We start from the raw sequence: 17,680 nt of genomic DNA, 5'->3' as shown, positions 1-17,680 counted from the left end.
GAAGAGTTACTTAAAAGTTTATTTCCAATTGCAAAGTTAGTTAGAATCAAAGTATGTTCGCTTGGGCATCCAGTCGCAAATCTAAAAACAGAAAATATTTCCTATCACTCTAGGTTTAGAAGATATATTAATATATAGCACCATTTAAATAAACTTACTATTTTAAAAAAACCTACAAGCCAACCACAAGATACACTTCACCCCACTAGGATGGCTATAATCAAGAAGAAGACAAGGCTTAGTGAGGATGTAGAAAAATTGGTGGGAATGTAAAATTTGAACTCTAGTAGTTCCTCAAAATGTTCAACGGTTACCATGTCACTCATTAATGCTCCTCCTGGATATATACCCAAGGAAAACATATTCTAACAAAAATGTGTACATAAATGTTCCTAGTAGCATTTTTAAAAATACAAAATACTCTATTTTATGTATTATCATACAAAGAAAAGATTCTAAAAAGCGGAAACAATTCAAATGTCCATCAATGGATGAACGGATGAACAAAATGTGGTATATCCATACAATGGAATACTATTTAGTCATAAAAAGAAATGAAATATTTCCAATTCCAGCAACACATGGATGAACCTTGAAAATATTACATTAAGTCAAAGAACTCAGTCACAAAACAACACATATTGTATGATTCCATTTATATGAAGCAAATCTATAGAAGGTAGGTTAATGGTTACCTAGGGCTGGAGGGTAGGAAAGGAGGAAGAATGACTGCTACTGGGCATGGGGTGTCTTTTGGAATGATAAAAATTGACTATAATGATGACTGTAAAATTTTTTTAATATACTAAAAACTATTAAATTATACAGCTTAAATGAATAAATTTCCTGGTAGGTGAACCTCTCATAAAAGCTGTTACTGATTTTTAAAATACCTACAAGCCACAATATTAAACAGTTTAACATGAATATTTTTATATTTATTTAGGCTGTGCAGCATAAAATCTTCCAGGTTTCCTGTCTTTCCTCCCTTCCTTTTTTCTAACATTTCAAATCCAAACTTTAAATAAAAAATTTCAGAGGTCTCATTCAACCAAAAGACAAGTTCTTATTATCTGTCTTTCAAAATTACATTTAAATAGCAATCATTTCACAAAAGAGGACATACACATAGTTAAGAAACATGGAAAATACTGTACCTATCTTTTCTTTAAAAAAACAAAAACAAAAACAGGGTGTGGGATGGGAGCTCTCCTTTAATCTGTCTTCCTCTAGCTTATACCATCTACTTTCAGAATGTTAAATGAAAATGTTAAGAATTTATACCCATTTTACCTATTTTTTCCTCAATTAACTATAATTTAGATTCTTCCCATATCACACCCAAACCACTTTTTGTGGTCACCAAATCACTCCTACTTGGCAAACGGAGTGGGGACATTCTCAACCTCACCTTACCAGTCCTCCAGAAGTATTTGATTTTGCTAATTACTCCTTTCCTGAAACTCTCCCGGGCTTTTCTGACATCCTCTGTGTTCCGTTTCCTCCTCTCTGAGCACACTCTCAGGGACAGTCACTGGCACCTCTTTTTCAGGCTGCTCTTTAAATGTTGCTGCTCTCCGATCTAAAGCTGGTCACTCGTATGCTCATCTGAATAAACTTATTCACTCCCATGCTTTCAACTACCTCTTACATGATTATATGACAACTTCCAAATATTTAACTACACCCTATCACAGCTCTCCTGAACTCTGCATTTGTACCCAGTATCTCAGGCACCTCAGTTTACCACATTTAAAACTAAACTAATTCTCTTCTATCTTGAGATTTCCTCCAACCATCTTCTGCTTGGTCCCCTCTACTTCTTTCTCCTCCCGTACTCAGAACCATACCAAATGGTATCTTCTAACTTGGGTTATAGTATACCAAACTAGGAACCGTGGAGACATACTGCAAATATTCCTTTCTCCATGACTACCCACATCTAGTGAGTCATTGAGACTTCTTTCTTAATCCTTATCAGATCGTACATATACTCTATATTCCACTGTCTTAGTTTAAGTTCAGGCCCTCATCTCACTTCTTCTATTTCAAATGCTTTCAAAATGCTTTCCTTAACCACTAATTCCATCCTTAATACTGCCACCAGAATCAACTTTCTACAACATGAATCTGTTGAATGACTGCTTACTCTTATTAAAACATACAGTGGCTCTCCAGGGACCCACAGCACTGATTCTTAGCTTTTCTACTTGAACCTATGTGAATGATAAAAGTGAAGACTCATACTAAAGCAGGCTGAGGGGGGGTGGTGAGTGGGGAGAGGTGGGGAAACACTGCTAGAATGTTCAGTTACTATGTGTATTTTCTTAGCATCTGCCCGCTGTCCAGGTGACTCAGAGTTGTAGTACAGAACTATTCAAAATTACTGGTATTGAACTATTGAATAAATTACAGCACAGATGGAAGAACTTTCACAATCTAACCTCTACCTAACTTTCTCAGCATCACCTTACCATGATGCATTAGCTCTTACCATGCATTACTTCACTGGTTCTCAAAGTATGACTCAGGGACAGCCTACCCCTTGACCATTTCAGCAAGTCCATGAAGTTAAAACTCTTTTCCTAGTAAGACTAAGTTATGTTTCCTCACCTGCAAACACACAGAAACTTCACACAGTAATTTTTAAAAATTATGTTATGTTTCCTCCCTGCAAACACACAGACCTTAACACAGTAATTTTTTAAAAATTTATTTATTTGACACAGAGAGATCACAAGTAGGCAGAGGCAGGCAGAGAGCGAGGGGGAAGCTGGCTCCCTGCCGAGCAGAGAGTATGATGTGGGGCTTGATCCCAGGACCCTGAGATCATGACCTGGGCCGAAGGCAGAGGCTTTAACCTACTTAGCCACCCAGGCGCCTCAAGAGAGTAATTTTTAGGAGTGTACAGTGTACACTATAGTGTACACTTAGGAGTGTACAGTGGAATTTTCTAGAGTAAATGACATGTAATGCTATGTGAAATGTAACATTGCAACCATATGAATGAAGCAGATATGAGAATCCAGTTCTCTTCTATTAAGCCAGACAGTAAAGAAATTTGAAAAATATAAAAATAATTCTTCTCACCAATTACTTTTTGTTTTGAAAAACAATTATTATATAGTTAATACAGAATGGATTTATTATTATCTTCAAGTGGATTATTTTTAAAAATATTTGTTTTTAATTTATAGCACAACAAATAAATAACCTTTTTGGAGCCCTCAATAATTTTTAAGAATGTAAAGGACTCCTCAGACCAAAAGGTGTTAACTGCTGCGTTATAGCTGATTACCTACCACTGCCCTAAACATGTTCAACTTTGTTGTTGTTTTTTTTTTAATATTTTATTTATTTATTTGACAGAGAGGGATCACAAGTAGGCAGAGAGGCAGGCAGAGAGAGAGAGGAGGAAGCAGGCTCCCTGCTTAGCAGAGAGCCCGATGCGGGACTCGATCCCAGGACCCTGAGATCATGACCTGAGCTGAAGACAGCGGCTTAACCCACTGAGCCACCCAGGCGCCCTCAACTTTGTTGTTTTTAAAGACTTGAGAGAGAGAGAGAGAGAGAGAGAGAGAGAATGTGAGTGTGTGTGTGTGTGTGTGTGTGTGCTCACACAAGTATGCACGTGGAGGGAGGGGCATAGGGAAAGAATTTCCAGTGGACTCCATGCTGAGCCTAACATAGGCCTCATCCCTGGACCCATAAGATTATGTCCTGAGCCAAAACCAAGAGTCCAACATTCAACCAACTGAGCCGCCAAGGTGCCCCAAACAAGTTCAACTTTAAAACCTCCACCCTCTGCATAGTGATGCATCCTCTACCACAACCCTAGTCCTAGCCAGGTCCCAAAGAACCTCAGAGGTATCCTGGAGAAACAGAACAAAAAGAACAGTTTTGGGGGTGCCTGTCTGGCTCAGTTGGAGGAAAATGTGACTCTTAGTATCCAGGACATAACTTGGAGCCCCATGCTGGTTATAAACATTACTAAAATAAATGAACTTAAAAAAAAAAAAGAATAGAGGTTTTAAAGTCAAGCGGAGGGGTGCCTGGGTGGCTCAGTGGGTTAAAGCCTCTGCCTTCGGCTCCAGTTGTGATCCCGGGAATTGTGGGATCGAGCCCCATGTCGGGATCTCTGCTCTGCGGGGAACCTGCTTTCACCTCTCTCTCTTTGCCTGCCTCTCTGCCTACTTATGATCTCTGTCTGCCAAATAAATAAATAAATAAATAAATCTTTAAAGTCAAGCTGAATACTTAACTCCTCAGAGTGTGAATTTCTTCTCTACTTAAAATAATTTGTAAAGTCACTAACATTAGTGTAGTGAAAATAAAAACCATCTAACAATTATTTAATCATAACAAAGCAGAATGGTTGTTTTGAACAGTTCTGTCAGGATTACTATTTGTAGAACAGTGGTTCTATATAATAATCCCTTGAAATGGATAACTTCTATGTTAGTTCTTGGCTATCACTGATAGATAAATTAAGTTCAGATTATTTTAAAACATCAAAATTATTTTAAATAGCATTTTAACATAGGATGCATCACTTGCTATTATACCTCAGTTAAACCTTAGAAAAATGTCCTTAAATACTCTCCTCCCAATATTCCACAAAAAAGTACTAGAATTCACACCTCTACTGCATCCTGTTTTTTAAATACTCCACTGAATTTACCCATTATATTTTTGTTTTCACCTTCAGAAAAGGAGAGAACTGGTTTTTAAGCTCAAACTGCTATATTTGCTTGTAGCTTAAGTGTCATCTTTTATGATTTTTTTAAATACCCAAGCATTAAATGTAAATTAGATAAATTTTAGTCTGATCAAAAGAAATCTACTTCTTGTTTCAATGCTTTTGACATTATAAATCTTTATTTACTTACTTATTTTTAAGTCAGCTCCATGCATAGCATGGAGCTGGGGGAATGGGGGCTATTGAACTCATGACCTTGACATCAAGACCTGAACTGAGATAAAGAGTTGGCCACCTGGGGCGCCTGGGCGGCTCAGTGGGTTAAAGCCTCTGCCTTCAGCTCAGGTCGTAGTCCCAGGGTTCTGGGATCGAGCCTCAGCGGGCTTTCTGCTCAGCAGGGAGCCTGCTTCCCTTCCTCTCTCTCTGCCTGCTTCTCTGCATGCTTGTGAACTCTGTCTTTCAAATAAAAATAAATAGGGGCGCCTGGGTGGCTCAGTGGGTTAGGCCTCTGCCTTCGGCTCGGGTCATGATCTCAGGGTCCTGGGATCAGCCCCCTACCCCACCCCCCCGCATCGGTCTCTCTGCTCGGCGGGAAGCCTGCTTCCCCCTCTCTTTCTGCTTTCCTCTCTGCCTACGTGTGACCTCTCTCTCTCTAATAAAAATAAATTTAAATAAATAAATAAATAAAATCTGGGGGGGGGGGGAGAGTTGGCCACCTAACCAAATTAGCCAGCCAGGTGCCTCTTGACATTATAAAGCTTTAAAAAGCACAAGAGAATGACTGAAAACAAAAGCCCAGATACCTCTTTCCTTCTGTGTCCAATTATCTGTAACTGACTACATAAATCAGCTGTATGAGTCTACACAGACCTTAGTACAATAATGTGTTAGATGATGACCATAAATATGAGTCCCATACCTCAGCCCTGTGAAGTATGTTGCATTTTTATTCTTTAAAATGCGAGACAAATCATTCTTCCTATTTTCTTCTAAGTGGCCTGCCCAAGGTCAAACAGCTGGACAATGAAAGAGATGGGATAAAATCCAGGTTTTCCAAACATGAATACATACCACTCTACCATCTACATTTCCTTGTCATGATCACTGTCTGCCATCTTGCAAAAAAGACTTAAAATCAAGATAGTTGAAACTGAGTTCTGGATCTGCCATAAATCAGATGTTTAACCTTCAACATGTAAGAATCATCTTGGTGTTGTAGTTTACACCATCTCAATATCTTAGTTTTCTCCTCTTTAGGGGTGGGCTGGGGAGTACACAACACACCAAGACCCAGAACAGACAACTCGAAAAATAGCTAATGACAAGTAGAAAATTCTCTATCCTTACTAGTCATCAAAAAAATTCAAATTAATAAAAGATACCATTTCCCAACCATCCAATTATCAAAGATCAAGATAATTAAATGAACACTCATGCATTACTGACATTGTATAAACTGATACAACTTCTTCAAAGTTATTTATAAACCTGTATTAAATGTTTATATGCTTTAACCTAGTACTTCCACTACTGGAAGATATCTTATGCAACAATCCAAAATAAGGAAGTTTTACGATAAATGTTCAATAGAGAATTATAATATGTAATAGAAAATAAATTGCCTAAACATTCAACCACAAGGAAATGGTTAAGCTGTAAAATAGTTGCCAAGTAAAATATTATACAGCCACTGAAATGATTTTTACAAATGAAAAACGCCTTTCAAAATGTTAAGTTGGGAAAAAACTCAACAGTATAAAATGAAATATATAGCATGGTCACACAGATGCATTAAAAACATTAACAGAGGGGCGCCTGGGTGGCTCAGTGGGTTAAAGTCTCTGCCTTCTGCTCAGGTCATGATCCCAGGGTCCTGAGATCGAGCCCCACATTGGGCTCTCTGCTCAGCAGGGAGCCTGCTTCCTCCTCTCTCTGACTGCCTCTCTGCCTACTTGTAATCTCTGTCAGATAAATAAATAAAATCTTTTAAAGAAAATAAATTAATAAATAAATAAAATAAAAACATTAACAGAGACCACCTTTGGGAGATGGGACTGGGAAGGCTGGATACAACAACGGGAAGAACACAGTCTGGATGTCCACCCCACTTTCTTAAGAGTAAGGCATTATTAATTATCATTCTATAATCTCCAAATTTGAAATAATGAACACTAGTACTTCATAATTGAATAGAATTATAGTAGCTAGATTATTTCTAAGGCTCAGTTCTAAAATGCTAAAATTTAAAAATGCATTTTTGATCCACATAACAATTTAAAAACAACAGAACACTTAAAATTATTAGCTGATCTTCTACTCTCTTTCCATGGCAGAGGGAACATGGTTTCCCTCCAGCCTTCTACTCAAGGGAAAAAGCAGCACCATCTATCAGTCTTAATTATAGCTATTGCTTATCAAGTCATGGAATAAAAAAAGCAAGCACTATAAAAGAATAGCCTTAGTCATCAAATCTCAAATGTGGAATCACCTAGCTATCCCTAAGTATTATGGAAGAAAAAAGTAACTCTTTCAGTCTTTCAGAAACGAAATCTCCAATAGGAATCCCTGATTCATCCCCAAAGCATGAACCCCAAGGCTACTTCCCCTGTACAGAAGTTCAGAGACTGGGCACCTGTCCTGATGGCCTTCATCACCAAACAATGCTCTTTCCTGACAGGATATGCCCAGGGATAACAAGATGACTAGCAAGCAAACTAGAAGTGACCAAGGACCACACCACCTCTTCTTCGAGAATAAGACTATAAAAAACTAATTTTAAGCTTTTAAACTATCCTAAGTAAATATTTTCTATTTGCTAAAAAGTAGCGAAAAGGGGACTCCATCCAATTACTGTTAAGTGACTATCCAAAAGATACCAACACAATAAAAATTCTCACTAGTAAGAAGAGAAAATGTCCTTTTCTCTTTACTTCCACAGATCAAAAAATATTTTTTCAAAAATACATAGACTAAATATCAACAGAAAATGTTTAAAATATGGCATAGATTGTTTTATCTATATTTTTCCACTTTCAAAAGATTTGAAATCTTACTCCTATCCTCTATTATGGGTCTAGGAAGGCGGGAATCACAAAAGTTCAACAATATTATAATTTTGTATAAGGTCAATGATCTATTTTATAAGCGGTTAATAATTTTAATGCTAAAACTTTACTAGATCCTACCTAGTCTCTTTAAAATGTGAGAAAGTATTTCAGTGCTAGAAGTCATTTCACCTGCACCTTGTAAACAATTAAACTGTACTTTGAAACAAAAACTAGCCAATGTTTGCTGTTCATTCATTTTTATAGACATTAACTGTGTATCCTTTTTACAATTAAGAATTTCGGAGTTAGGTGATTACTCTTGGAGGTGTATCTTGTCCAGGAGCAAAATTTTCCCCAGCTTATTTCCCATTCCCAAACCCCGCCAAGGCTAAGGAGCAACCACTTCCCAAAGTCCCACTTCCTTTTCCATTCCCCAGACCTCCAGAGTTTCCAACGCCCCAGTCTTGCGCAATATCCGTAGGAGCAGCAGCCGCAACCACCGCCTCCTAAGCCGAGAAACAACCCTAAAGGGAACATTGTCCAGCAGAAAAATAAAAGGTGGGGGGGCAATGTAGGAAGTCGACTTCTGGTCCCACGCCTTTGGATCTGACCCCCTCATAAGTGATGTATCTAGAACAATTTCACGAACAAGACTGTTAACCTCCCCTACAGCCTGCCTGCCCAAGTAGAGGGCGGAAAGGGGGGGCGGGGGGGGCTGAGAAGGTTATCTCCCAGTTCAGGGCTTCGGCCCGTTTCGTTGCCTCCGCCCCACCAGGACTATTGTTCCCAAGTTCCCCACCCCCACCCCGGATAGGAAGTGATAGTCACATCCCCTCCGCCTTCCACAATATCCCCTAGGGAGTCCGAAGTAGGCTTCCTTCAGGATAACCAACCCCTTCACACACACACTTACCCCTCTAACCTAAAGTCACCATGACTCCAACGCCATCTCAAACCTGAGTCTCAAGAGACAAGAGATGGGACGAGGGTAAATGGAACTGGGCAAGCCACGGGATTCCCTACGGACAATCCTTTCCCAAGCCTTGGAGATAATAACTGCGAACCCCAAAACGGCAGAACTCCTACCCTGCCCACTTCTGAGACCAGCCTGAGCAAAGGGACCCCACGAGTTAATGCTAACCTCAACACCCCCGTTCCTCCATCAGCCGCGATCTGCTCTCGTCCATGGGTGGACACCTTGCCTCGACCCTACAAGGAGGGGCATGCTGGATGAGGAGTGGGGGGTGGACAGACGAATCCCCCAGCCCTGGGTCTGCACCTCAGTCTCGTCCGGCTCCCGGCTCGAGAAACAATAGGTGGTCGCGGGCGGCAGTGCACAGTGCAGGCTCGGCCGGGGCCGCTCCCTTCGCGCCCTGGCCGCCCGCGGACGGGGCCGCGAAAGCGTAAGGGAAGGAAAGAAGGCCGAGGGACCAAGGCGGTCTCACCTCCCGCCGGCCTCCGAGACTACCCGGCCCTAGGAGTCGGTGCGCGCCCCCTCCGCCCCTCTCCTCACAGCCGCACACAAAGCGCTGGCGGCCCGGGCGAGGCGGTGGTGGGCTCCGGTGCCGGCGAGAGCAGGCGACAGCAAGGGGAACGACTCACCATGAAGTCCCGGGCGAAGTTGTCCTCCCCATTGTGGTCCGGACTCTTCATGGCCTGGACCCTCTGGATAAATTTCCTCAGGATCTCCACTTGCTCCATCCTCCCGCGTCCCCCCGGCTGCGGTGGCTGGCCCCCCCGCCGCCGCCCGCCCGCCCGGCGCAGAGCCCGCTCAGTCTTCCCCAGCTCGCTTCCCCAGCCCTTCCCCTCCCTCTCGACCCCCGCCAAGCCTCGCCGCTCCCTGCTCCTCCCCACCGCCTAAGGCGGCGGCAGCGGCGGCACCAGCCCGGCTCCCGACCCCACAACTTCCAGGAGCAGCCGCCGTTCTCCCACAGTACGAGGCGAGCCGCTGCGGCTAGCGCCAGCCCCAACCCCCAGCTTGCTCCATCCTCCTTCCCCGCCCTCCTCCTCTTTCGTTGGAGACGCCGCCACCGCCTCAGGAACAAGGCTCTCCGCTCGCCCTGCCCCCCCTTCCCGGTTCCTCCTTCACCCCCCACCCTACTAGCAGCCGCAGCCGCCTCTCCCCACGGGCGCGGCCCCGCAGCCACCCAGACGCGCGGCCCCGTGCTGTGGCTCCGCCCCAGGCGCTGGGACGCCCGATCCGCCCCCGTCCACCTCGCCTCTGGACCACTCCCCCAAGCCCGCCCCGCTGGTTCCAGCTCCTCTCGGAGTGGCTGGAAGACTCTTAATTGTCGGCAGGGCGACTTGACTCTACTTCCGGGGCGTGGTCTCGGTCGAGCTGTATGTAAATTTGAGGAAGTCTGGAAGGAGGGAATTTGCCTCAGAGCAGGGTAAACCCTAGTCAGTCGCATAAGATTTTAGTTGGAATTTGCGGGCTCCAGGCCTACTAGTGGGAAAAGCATATTTTTAGAGTGCTTCCGCCCCGCCCACGGCTGGGGGCTGGGACTACAAGTCCCGCCCCGCGGGAATCCAAGAGTGGGGGCTGGTTAGGGCGGCGGTGGGATGGAGAGGCATGCTGGGAACTGTAGTGTCACCTCCGCGTTCACAGCAGGTATGTCTTCATCTTACCAGTGGTTTGGTGACTGTTGACGGCGGTTACACCTTGCCATTTTAGGGAATGGCTAAGACCAAGAGAAATGAAACGTTTCTTGAGTGAAAGGACTTTGCAAATCCGTCGAAACCCTGACGAGTGAGCACCTGAGATTTGGAGTTCATCCTAATACCTACCACGCAGGAGGTGAGGGCTCAGTGTTTGCTGAATGAAAGGGAATTTGTGGTCTTGCGCTTAGATTCGCAGCCCTTCAAAAGTGGTTAGGAGACGTTTCTCCATAGAATGTACAAATCTTTATACATCTTTGCAAGTCTTGTAGTACTCAGAGAATATCTGTTTTAGTCTAATTCACTATTTTACAAAGAAAACGATCTGTCTAGTCCCCTCAGCATATTCATTGCAATGCCAAAACTAGAACTCAAATCTTGTTGCTTTCAGTACAACACTTTATATTGCCTCTTACTAAGGAAGATAAACATGTGGTAATGTGACAGAAGTGAAGGATTTGATCCGTGGAATTCTTTTAGTCGCTTATACCCGCAGAAAACATTTTTTACGGATAAGCTTAGGGAATTTGGTTAAATAGGAACCATAAGTGCTAGCCCCCTCTTCCCAAATGAATGTTTAGAACCACTATGAAATTTAATGATAAATTCCATGACGAAAACAGGTAGACACAGTTTTTTTTCTCCTAGTTTCAGAGAACAATATTTCTCTTTAAAATAATAACTAATGTGTACCGATCCAGTGCCCCTCTCTGAAATATGCATTTCCAAATGTTCCCTTCTAAATCGTATGCATTTATATGTTGTACGTGCATATAAAAAGATACAGTTTTGTTCTGTATTTAAAAATTCACTTAGAGGAATAGTTGAGTTTCTAAAGTAAGCTTTATTTGAAGACAGGGTCTGGAGTATTTTACTTTAATCAGATACTGAGACTCAGTTTTCACTGGATATAAGAAAAGGTCAGGATCTGGGCTTGCTCACCTACTAAGACAGCTCACTACAGGTAACCCTTTTCCCCTGGAACTGGGGAAGAAATTAGACTCTAAGCAACGAAATGGACAGATGATCAGGAGTGCCTGTACTTTTGATATCTCAAAAGACTGAACAAACCAGAGGGTGATAAAGACTGTATGCTAGACACGTTGTCTAACAGTCGGGATAGTCTGATGGAAAGTGTTACTTGTTTTGAGTTATTGAGTCTCATTCTAGCTAGTGTTTTTGGCGTATTTTTACTTTTCCTCTTACTGGTAATTTTCCCTCTGTTTCTTGTAAAACATGAGTGTTTTTTGAGTTCTTAACAGCTACCTTTGGCATCTGATAAAGGTTAGGGAAAACAAATGTAAAGTATCCTTATGTATTACAACTCTTTTGCCAATGCTTTCCTCATTTTAGTATACTTAGGTAACATTTTGACCTACAGATAATTTTTGAGCACCTCAGAATATTAGGGGTTGTGCTGTGTGTGTGAGAGCGATACAAAAATGTTTTAGGGATGGCTTCTTACAGTTTATAGCCTGGTTCAGGAGACAGGAAAACAATAAATTTAGTTATATCGTGAGTTACTAAATACCAAATGAGTGATACAGGTGTTGAGTGGTTTAACAATTCTGAGAAGAGAGAATTGTGAACTGGTTAGCACATGCTGTGGTCACAGGGGACCATGAAGGACATGTGAAATTGAGTTTGAACAGAAAGAACTCCCAGGTAAAAGAAGTGTTGAAACAAAAAACACGAAGACAGCAAAGCAGAAGTTTGAATCAGAACTTTTATATGTGTGTGAAGATACTAAAGTAGATAGGGATTGGACTCTGGAGAGCATTAAATGCCTGGTTAGGGGTACCTGGGTGGCTCAGTTGTTAAGTGGCTGCTTTCCGCTTAGGTTGTGATCCCAAGAAGCCTGCTTCTCACTCTCCGACTACCCCTGCTTGTGTTCCCTTTCTCCCTGTGTCTTTCTCTTTCAAATAAATAAATACAGTCTTTAAAAAATGAATGAATGAATGAATGAATGAATGCCTGTTTAATGATTTGGACTTTATATTGTCAGTGGAAGCCACCAAAGATTTTTGAGAATAGAAGGAAAAATTAGGAAAATAATAATCATCTGGCATTTTTGGGTAAATTGTGACTTAATAAGGGGAGAGAATGGAAAGAGGTATTAGGAGCCAATATATGAAGCAACAAAAGCTATAACTAAGGTCATAGCACTGTAATTACAAAGACATAGATAGATAGATAGATAGATAGATAGAAAGATAGGGAAAGAACTTACAGAACTAGGTGACTGACTGACTGACCTAGTGGACAAGAAAGAAGGTAGAATTAAAAAGGACTGAAATTACCAGATTGGAAGAGATCAGAAAGTTTGACAGAACACAGGGCTATGCTTGGTTTGGGCAAATGGGAACTTTCTTGAACAAATGGTGAGAGAAATCTGCATGTCTTAGGAAGGAGTCTGGCCATAAATGTACAAAAATGGAAACATCGTGCATGTTTTGGCTGAAAATCTTATAGATATTATTTACAACTGTATATGCAAACATATATGTTTATTGCAGCCTTATTTGTAATGGCAAGAGTAGATACAACGTGCCTGCATATCAAAAGGCACTGGTTAAAAAACAAAATCACACACCTATAATTAAGGTTTTCTAAAAAAAGTTTTTATTATTTATTTATTTGACAGAGAGAGAGAGAGAAGGAGCACAAGCAGGGGGAGCCACAGGCAGAGGGAGAGGGAGAAGCAGGCCCCCTACTGAGCAGGGCACCTAATACAGGGCTCAGTCCCAGGACCCTGGGATCATGACCTGACCCAAAGGCAGCCACTTAACTGACTGAGCCACCCAGATGCCCCTAATTAAGTTTTTTGAAGCCATTCAAAATCTGGAGGAAAAAAAAAACAAACCTCTATATTGATGTGGAGTAGGTCCCAAGATCTACTTACTGAATGAGAAAAGCTAGGCTTTGTGTTTATGGTATTCTTAGTTTTATGTAAAATGGAATGTGGATAAAATGCTTGAACACAGAGTTTTTCTGAAGGATATTTCAAAAACTGTTAGCTGTATTTGCCTTTAGGAAGTCCTTAACAATCTTGGGTAGAAAGGAGACCATTTCCAATGTGTATACCCTTTTATATTCCAAATACCTTTCTGTGTATGCATTACTTTTCCAACAAAATTAAATCTGTTCAGATTTTTGTAGAGTTCAATCTAGGTGATAGGAAGAATGACAGTATCTTTAATAAAAACACCCAAATGAAGAAAATGGAAGCAGATCTTACTTAGGAGATTTTTAAAAAATGGCTCAGGCTAAGTTTCAGAATGCCAACCTTTTTACACACAGTTCTCAAAAACCAACCACCTCATTCTCAGCCACAGCTGCATTTGACCCACATTAACCAATCCATGTAAACTGGCCAGCAGCAACCTGTGACCTGGTGTACGAACACCACCATGGCCAATTAGTTCTCACTGTTCAAAATCTAAACTTAGAAACCTAGGGAGAATAAGTCATTAAACAGCAAGGGCAGAAGCTGAATGACATGGGATGCAATTAGGTAGAGCAGGCCTTGTAAGAAGAGAAATTATACAGAATCTGGTTAGTCACAAAAGGAACATTAAGCAAGCATGTAGAGATAGGTAGACATGTCACCATATGACCCTTGTGGCCATGAGAGAGATGGGGCGATTCCCTGGGACAACTTGACTGACGAGGACTTTTCAGGACAGGTTTGGTTGGCATTTATTCCATAAGTAAGTTCTGCTTTTCCTGAAACAGAATAGGGCAAGAATAAAGAGCCTGGGCTCTGAAGTAAGAGAGAGGAAGTTTCAAACGCCCACTCCATTTCTTGCCCGGTGTGTCACTTCAGCTCAAGCCTTGGTTTCGTCTTCCAGGAAAGTGTGTTGCAGAATTAGTGTAGCAGACATCACCCTTGCTCCCAGAAAACACAAAATAAGAACCAGTTAAACAAACAAGCAATGAATGCTTTCTGGACCTTTTACTTTTTTTTTTACTTCCTGTCTCTTCTTCTTTAAGCTCTTGCCCTACTCACTAGCCACCTTCACTCTGGGTAAAGACCTGAGGGATGAAAAGAAAGCCAAAATACCAGTTTCAAAATTTATCTTCTTAGTACATTTGTGAGGGTTGGAGTGAGAGTTTGAAACCAATAATTCAGAACGGGTTTCAGAATTCATTTAACCTGTTTAATATTCACGATATCCCTTTCCCCTCTTACTCAGGTAAAAGTAATGCTTTATGTCTGTGTAGAAATTCTAACTTTTAGAGTATTTTTACCACTATTTTCTCATGAAAACTACCTTTGTTATAGCTTGTGTGGCCTTACAGCTCTTTGTGAGTTCTGTTTTGTTCTTTTTAACAACTCTGGGAGGTAATTTGGCATCATTGTCCTCATTAATAGATGAAAAACTAAATAAAACATGGGAGTGAACTTGACTAGCTCAGTTGAAAAAAAAAAAAAAAAAAGTCAGCCACGTATCCAGAACCCATAGGTCCTGAGTTTCCAGCTTATTGCATAAACCACTGAGTCACAATGCTTCAATACCTGGTGTCATTTAAGTGAAACTACAGATGAGGATTCACATCATTCCTGAGATTCTCCCAAAGTAGCGCTTCTAATATTAAGTTGTCATTAGAAACATCCCTCAGTCGTCTATACTAAAGTACTCCTAACTAGAAGTTATGGGAGAGTAAATAAGAAAGAAGGGAGGCAAATTCTTTTCTAATTTATTCTTGGGAATAAATTAGTACCCCTTACTCCCTCATTCCTAGACCTGTTCACAGCAAAAAAGCTGTTGACCATTTTTAGTCTGTGAGTTTATTTTTGAGGTATGTAGTCCCATAGATAGGGAACCGGGGAAAGTAACAGTATAACTTTTTAGTCTAGTGTGGCATAACTTTAGAAGACATAAAAATGGAGAGAAGTTTTGAAAGGATGATATTTCTTTAATATTTAATATGTATTCCTAAAACTAATATTTCAGAGCCTTTTGACATCATCCTCCCCATTTATTCTCATAACTCTGTCCTAAAGTAGGTAAGTCAAGTATGATTATCTCCTTCTTTCTTTATGCATTAGAATGCTACTGGGAATAATAATGCCAAGCTTAAAAGAATTAAATGATCTGCCCAAGGTCATATAGATGGAAGAACTGGAACCAAAATCCAAGTGACTCTCTACTCAATGAAAATTTTCCAGTGTTATATAAAAAAAGGTCAAATAATGTCATAATAAATACTAACTGCAGGTGAATGCAGTAATTAAATCTACCCTCTTAACTTTTTTATTTCATATTTCTTACATGGTTTCATTTAACACTCAAAGAAAAATTAAAATTTTATAAAAAATTTCAAAGTTAGGAAGTATCTTAGCATCTAATTAGTGATCCTTCAATATAATGACATTTACTTTCTATATTCAGGAATGGATCATTAACAAGGGCTGTGAAATATGATTGTACCATATAAAGTCCATCCAGTGTATTGATTGGACTAAGACCCAATTATCAACAGAAAGCCCCAAAACAAAACAAGCAAAAATTGCTTTCGTTCAGTGATTGCTAATATTTTAGATTAAAGATAAATTGTAGACAGAGACAAATACTGAACGGTCTCACTTATATGTAGGCTTTAAAAAAGAAAAAAGGAAACCAAGCCCATAGAAAAAGGGTGAAGACTTTTGGTTACTAGAGGCAGATGGTGAGGGAAAGAGGGATTTGGATGGGGATGATCAAAGAGTACAAACTTCCACTTAATAAGATTAAATAAGTACGAGGGATGTGATATGCAACATGATAATTATAGTTAAACTGCTGTATAATATATAGGAAAGTTAAGAGTGTAAATCTTGGGAGTTCATTTCCCAAGGAGAAAGCTTTTATTTTTCTTATCTTACATGAGGTAATGGAGGTTAGTTGAACTGATTATGGTAATCATTTCACAATATATATATAAATCAGCTCATCATGATGTATGCATTAAACTTATATAGTGTTGTATGCCAATTATTTCTCAGTAAAATTAGAAAAAACATAAATTGTGATTCCATTTATGTAAGGTAATTGAAACATTCAAATTCATAGAAATATTAAGTGGAATGGTGATTACTAGGGACTGAAGGAAGGGGTAATAGGGCAGCTGTGGTTTTTTTAATTCCCCTATAGTTAACATACAATGTTATATTAGTTTCACATGTACACTATAGTGATGCAACAATTCTGTACAATATTCAGGGCTTATCATGAAAAGTGTATTCTTAATCTCCTTCACCTATTTCCCATATTGCCCTGCCCACCTCCTCTCTGGTAACCATTGCTTTGTTCTCTATAGTTTAGAGTCTGTTTTTTTTGTTTCCTGGTTTTTTTTTTTTTTTTTTTTTTTTTAAGATTCTATTGATTTGACACAGAGAGAGATCACAAGCAGGCAGCGAGGCAGGCAGAAAGAGAGGGGAAGCAGGCTACCTGCTGAGCAGAAAGCCTGATGTGGGGCTCAATCCCAGGACCCTGAGATCATGAGCTGGGCCGCAGGCTCCCCTCCCTTGTTTTTTAATTTGATTGTTTTCTTTCTTAAAATCCACATGTGAGTTAAGTCAATTGGCATTTGTTTTTCTCTGACTGACTTACATGGCAAGATTTCATTCTTTTTAGTGGCTGAGTAATATATACATATATACCTATTTATATATATGCCATTTTTTTGCCATTTTTTTCTTTATCCATTCATCAGTCGATGAACATTAGGGCTGCTTCCATAATTTGGCTATTGCAAATAATGCTGCTATGAACATAGGGGTGCATACCTTTTCAAACTAGTGTTTTCGTATTCTTTGGGTATTCTCAGTGTAGAATTAGTGTGTCATATGGTAATTCTACTTTTAATTTTTTAAAAGATTTTATTAATTTATTTGAGAGAGAGAATGATTGAGAGAGAGAAGGAGAGAACGAGTGGGGGCAGGAGCAGAGGGAGGAGCAGATTCCCTGCTGAACAGAGCTGGACATGGGGCACAATCCCAGGACCCTGGGATCATGACCTGAGCCTAAGACAGACTCTTAACTGACTGAACCACTCAGGTGCCCCTATTTTTAGTTTTTTGAGAAACCTTCATACTGTTTTTCTTAGAGTTGCATCAGTTTGCATTCCCACCAACAGTGCACGAGGGCTCTTTGCTCTCCACATCCTTATCCACACTTGTTTCTTGTGTATTTGATTTTAGCCATTCTGACTGGTGTGAGGTGGTATCTCATTGTGGGTTTGATTTGTATTTCCCTGATGATGAGTGATGTGGAGCATTGTTTCGTGTGTC

The 17,680-nt window shown here is 40.5% G+C and overlaps 1 protein-coding gene and 1 long non-coding RNA gene across 7 annotated transcripts in view; one reads left to right on the top strand and one right to left on the bottom strand.

Annotated features, from left to right (window-relative positions):
• Positions 1-9,468, bottom strand: part of PTPN12 (protein tyrosine phosphatase non-receptor type 12) — a 95,093-nt gene extending 85,625 nt beyond the window's left edge. For both annotated transcript variants that reach the window (XM_044245885.1, XM_044245886.1), the window contains exon 1: positions 9,349-9,468. In XM_044245885.1, coding sequence (XP_044101820.1) covers positions 9,349-9,447 — 99 coding nt within the window. In that variant the 5' untranslated portion in view covers positions 9,448-9,468. The remainder of the gene's footprint in view (positions 1-9,348) is intronic.
• A 636-nt stretch (positions 9,469-10,104) lies between these two features.
• Positions 10,105-17,680, top strand: part of LOC122904746 — a 67,741-nt gene continuing 60,165 nt past the window's right edge. For 2 of the 5 annotated variants that reach the window (XR_006384253.1, XR_006384254.1), the window contains exon 1: positions 10,105-10,357. This is a non-coding gene — a long non-coding RNA (uncharacterized LOC122904746). Of the gene's footprint in view, positions 10,544-17,680 lie in introns of all 5 variants that reach the window. The other 3 variants (XR_006384255.1, XR_006384252.1, XR_006384256.1) reach the window with 2 other exon arrangements.

The sequence above is a fragment of the Neovison vison genome, chromosome 4 (assembly GCF_020171115.1).
Source record: "Neovison vison isolate M4711 chromosome 4, ASM_NN_V1, whole genome shotgun sequence".
Classification (NCBI taxonomy): domain Eukaryota; kingdom Metazoa; phylum Chordata; class Mammalia; order Carnivora; family Mustelidae; genus Neogale; species Neogale vison.
Note: the sequence above shows the minus strand (reverse complement) of the source record. Positions and strands in the feature narration are given on the sequence as shown.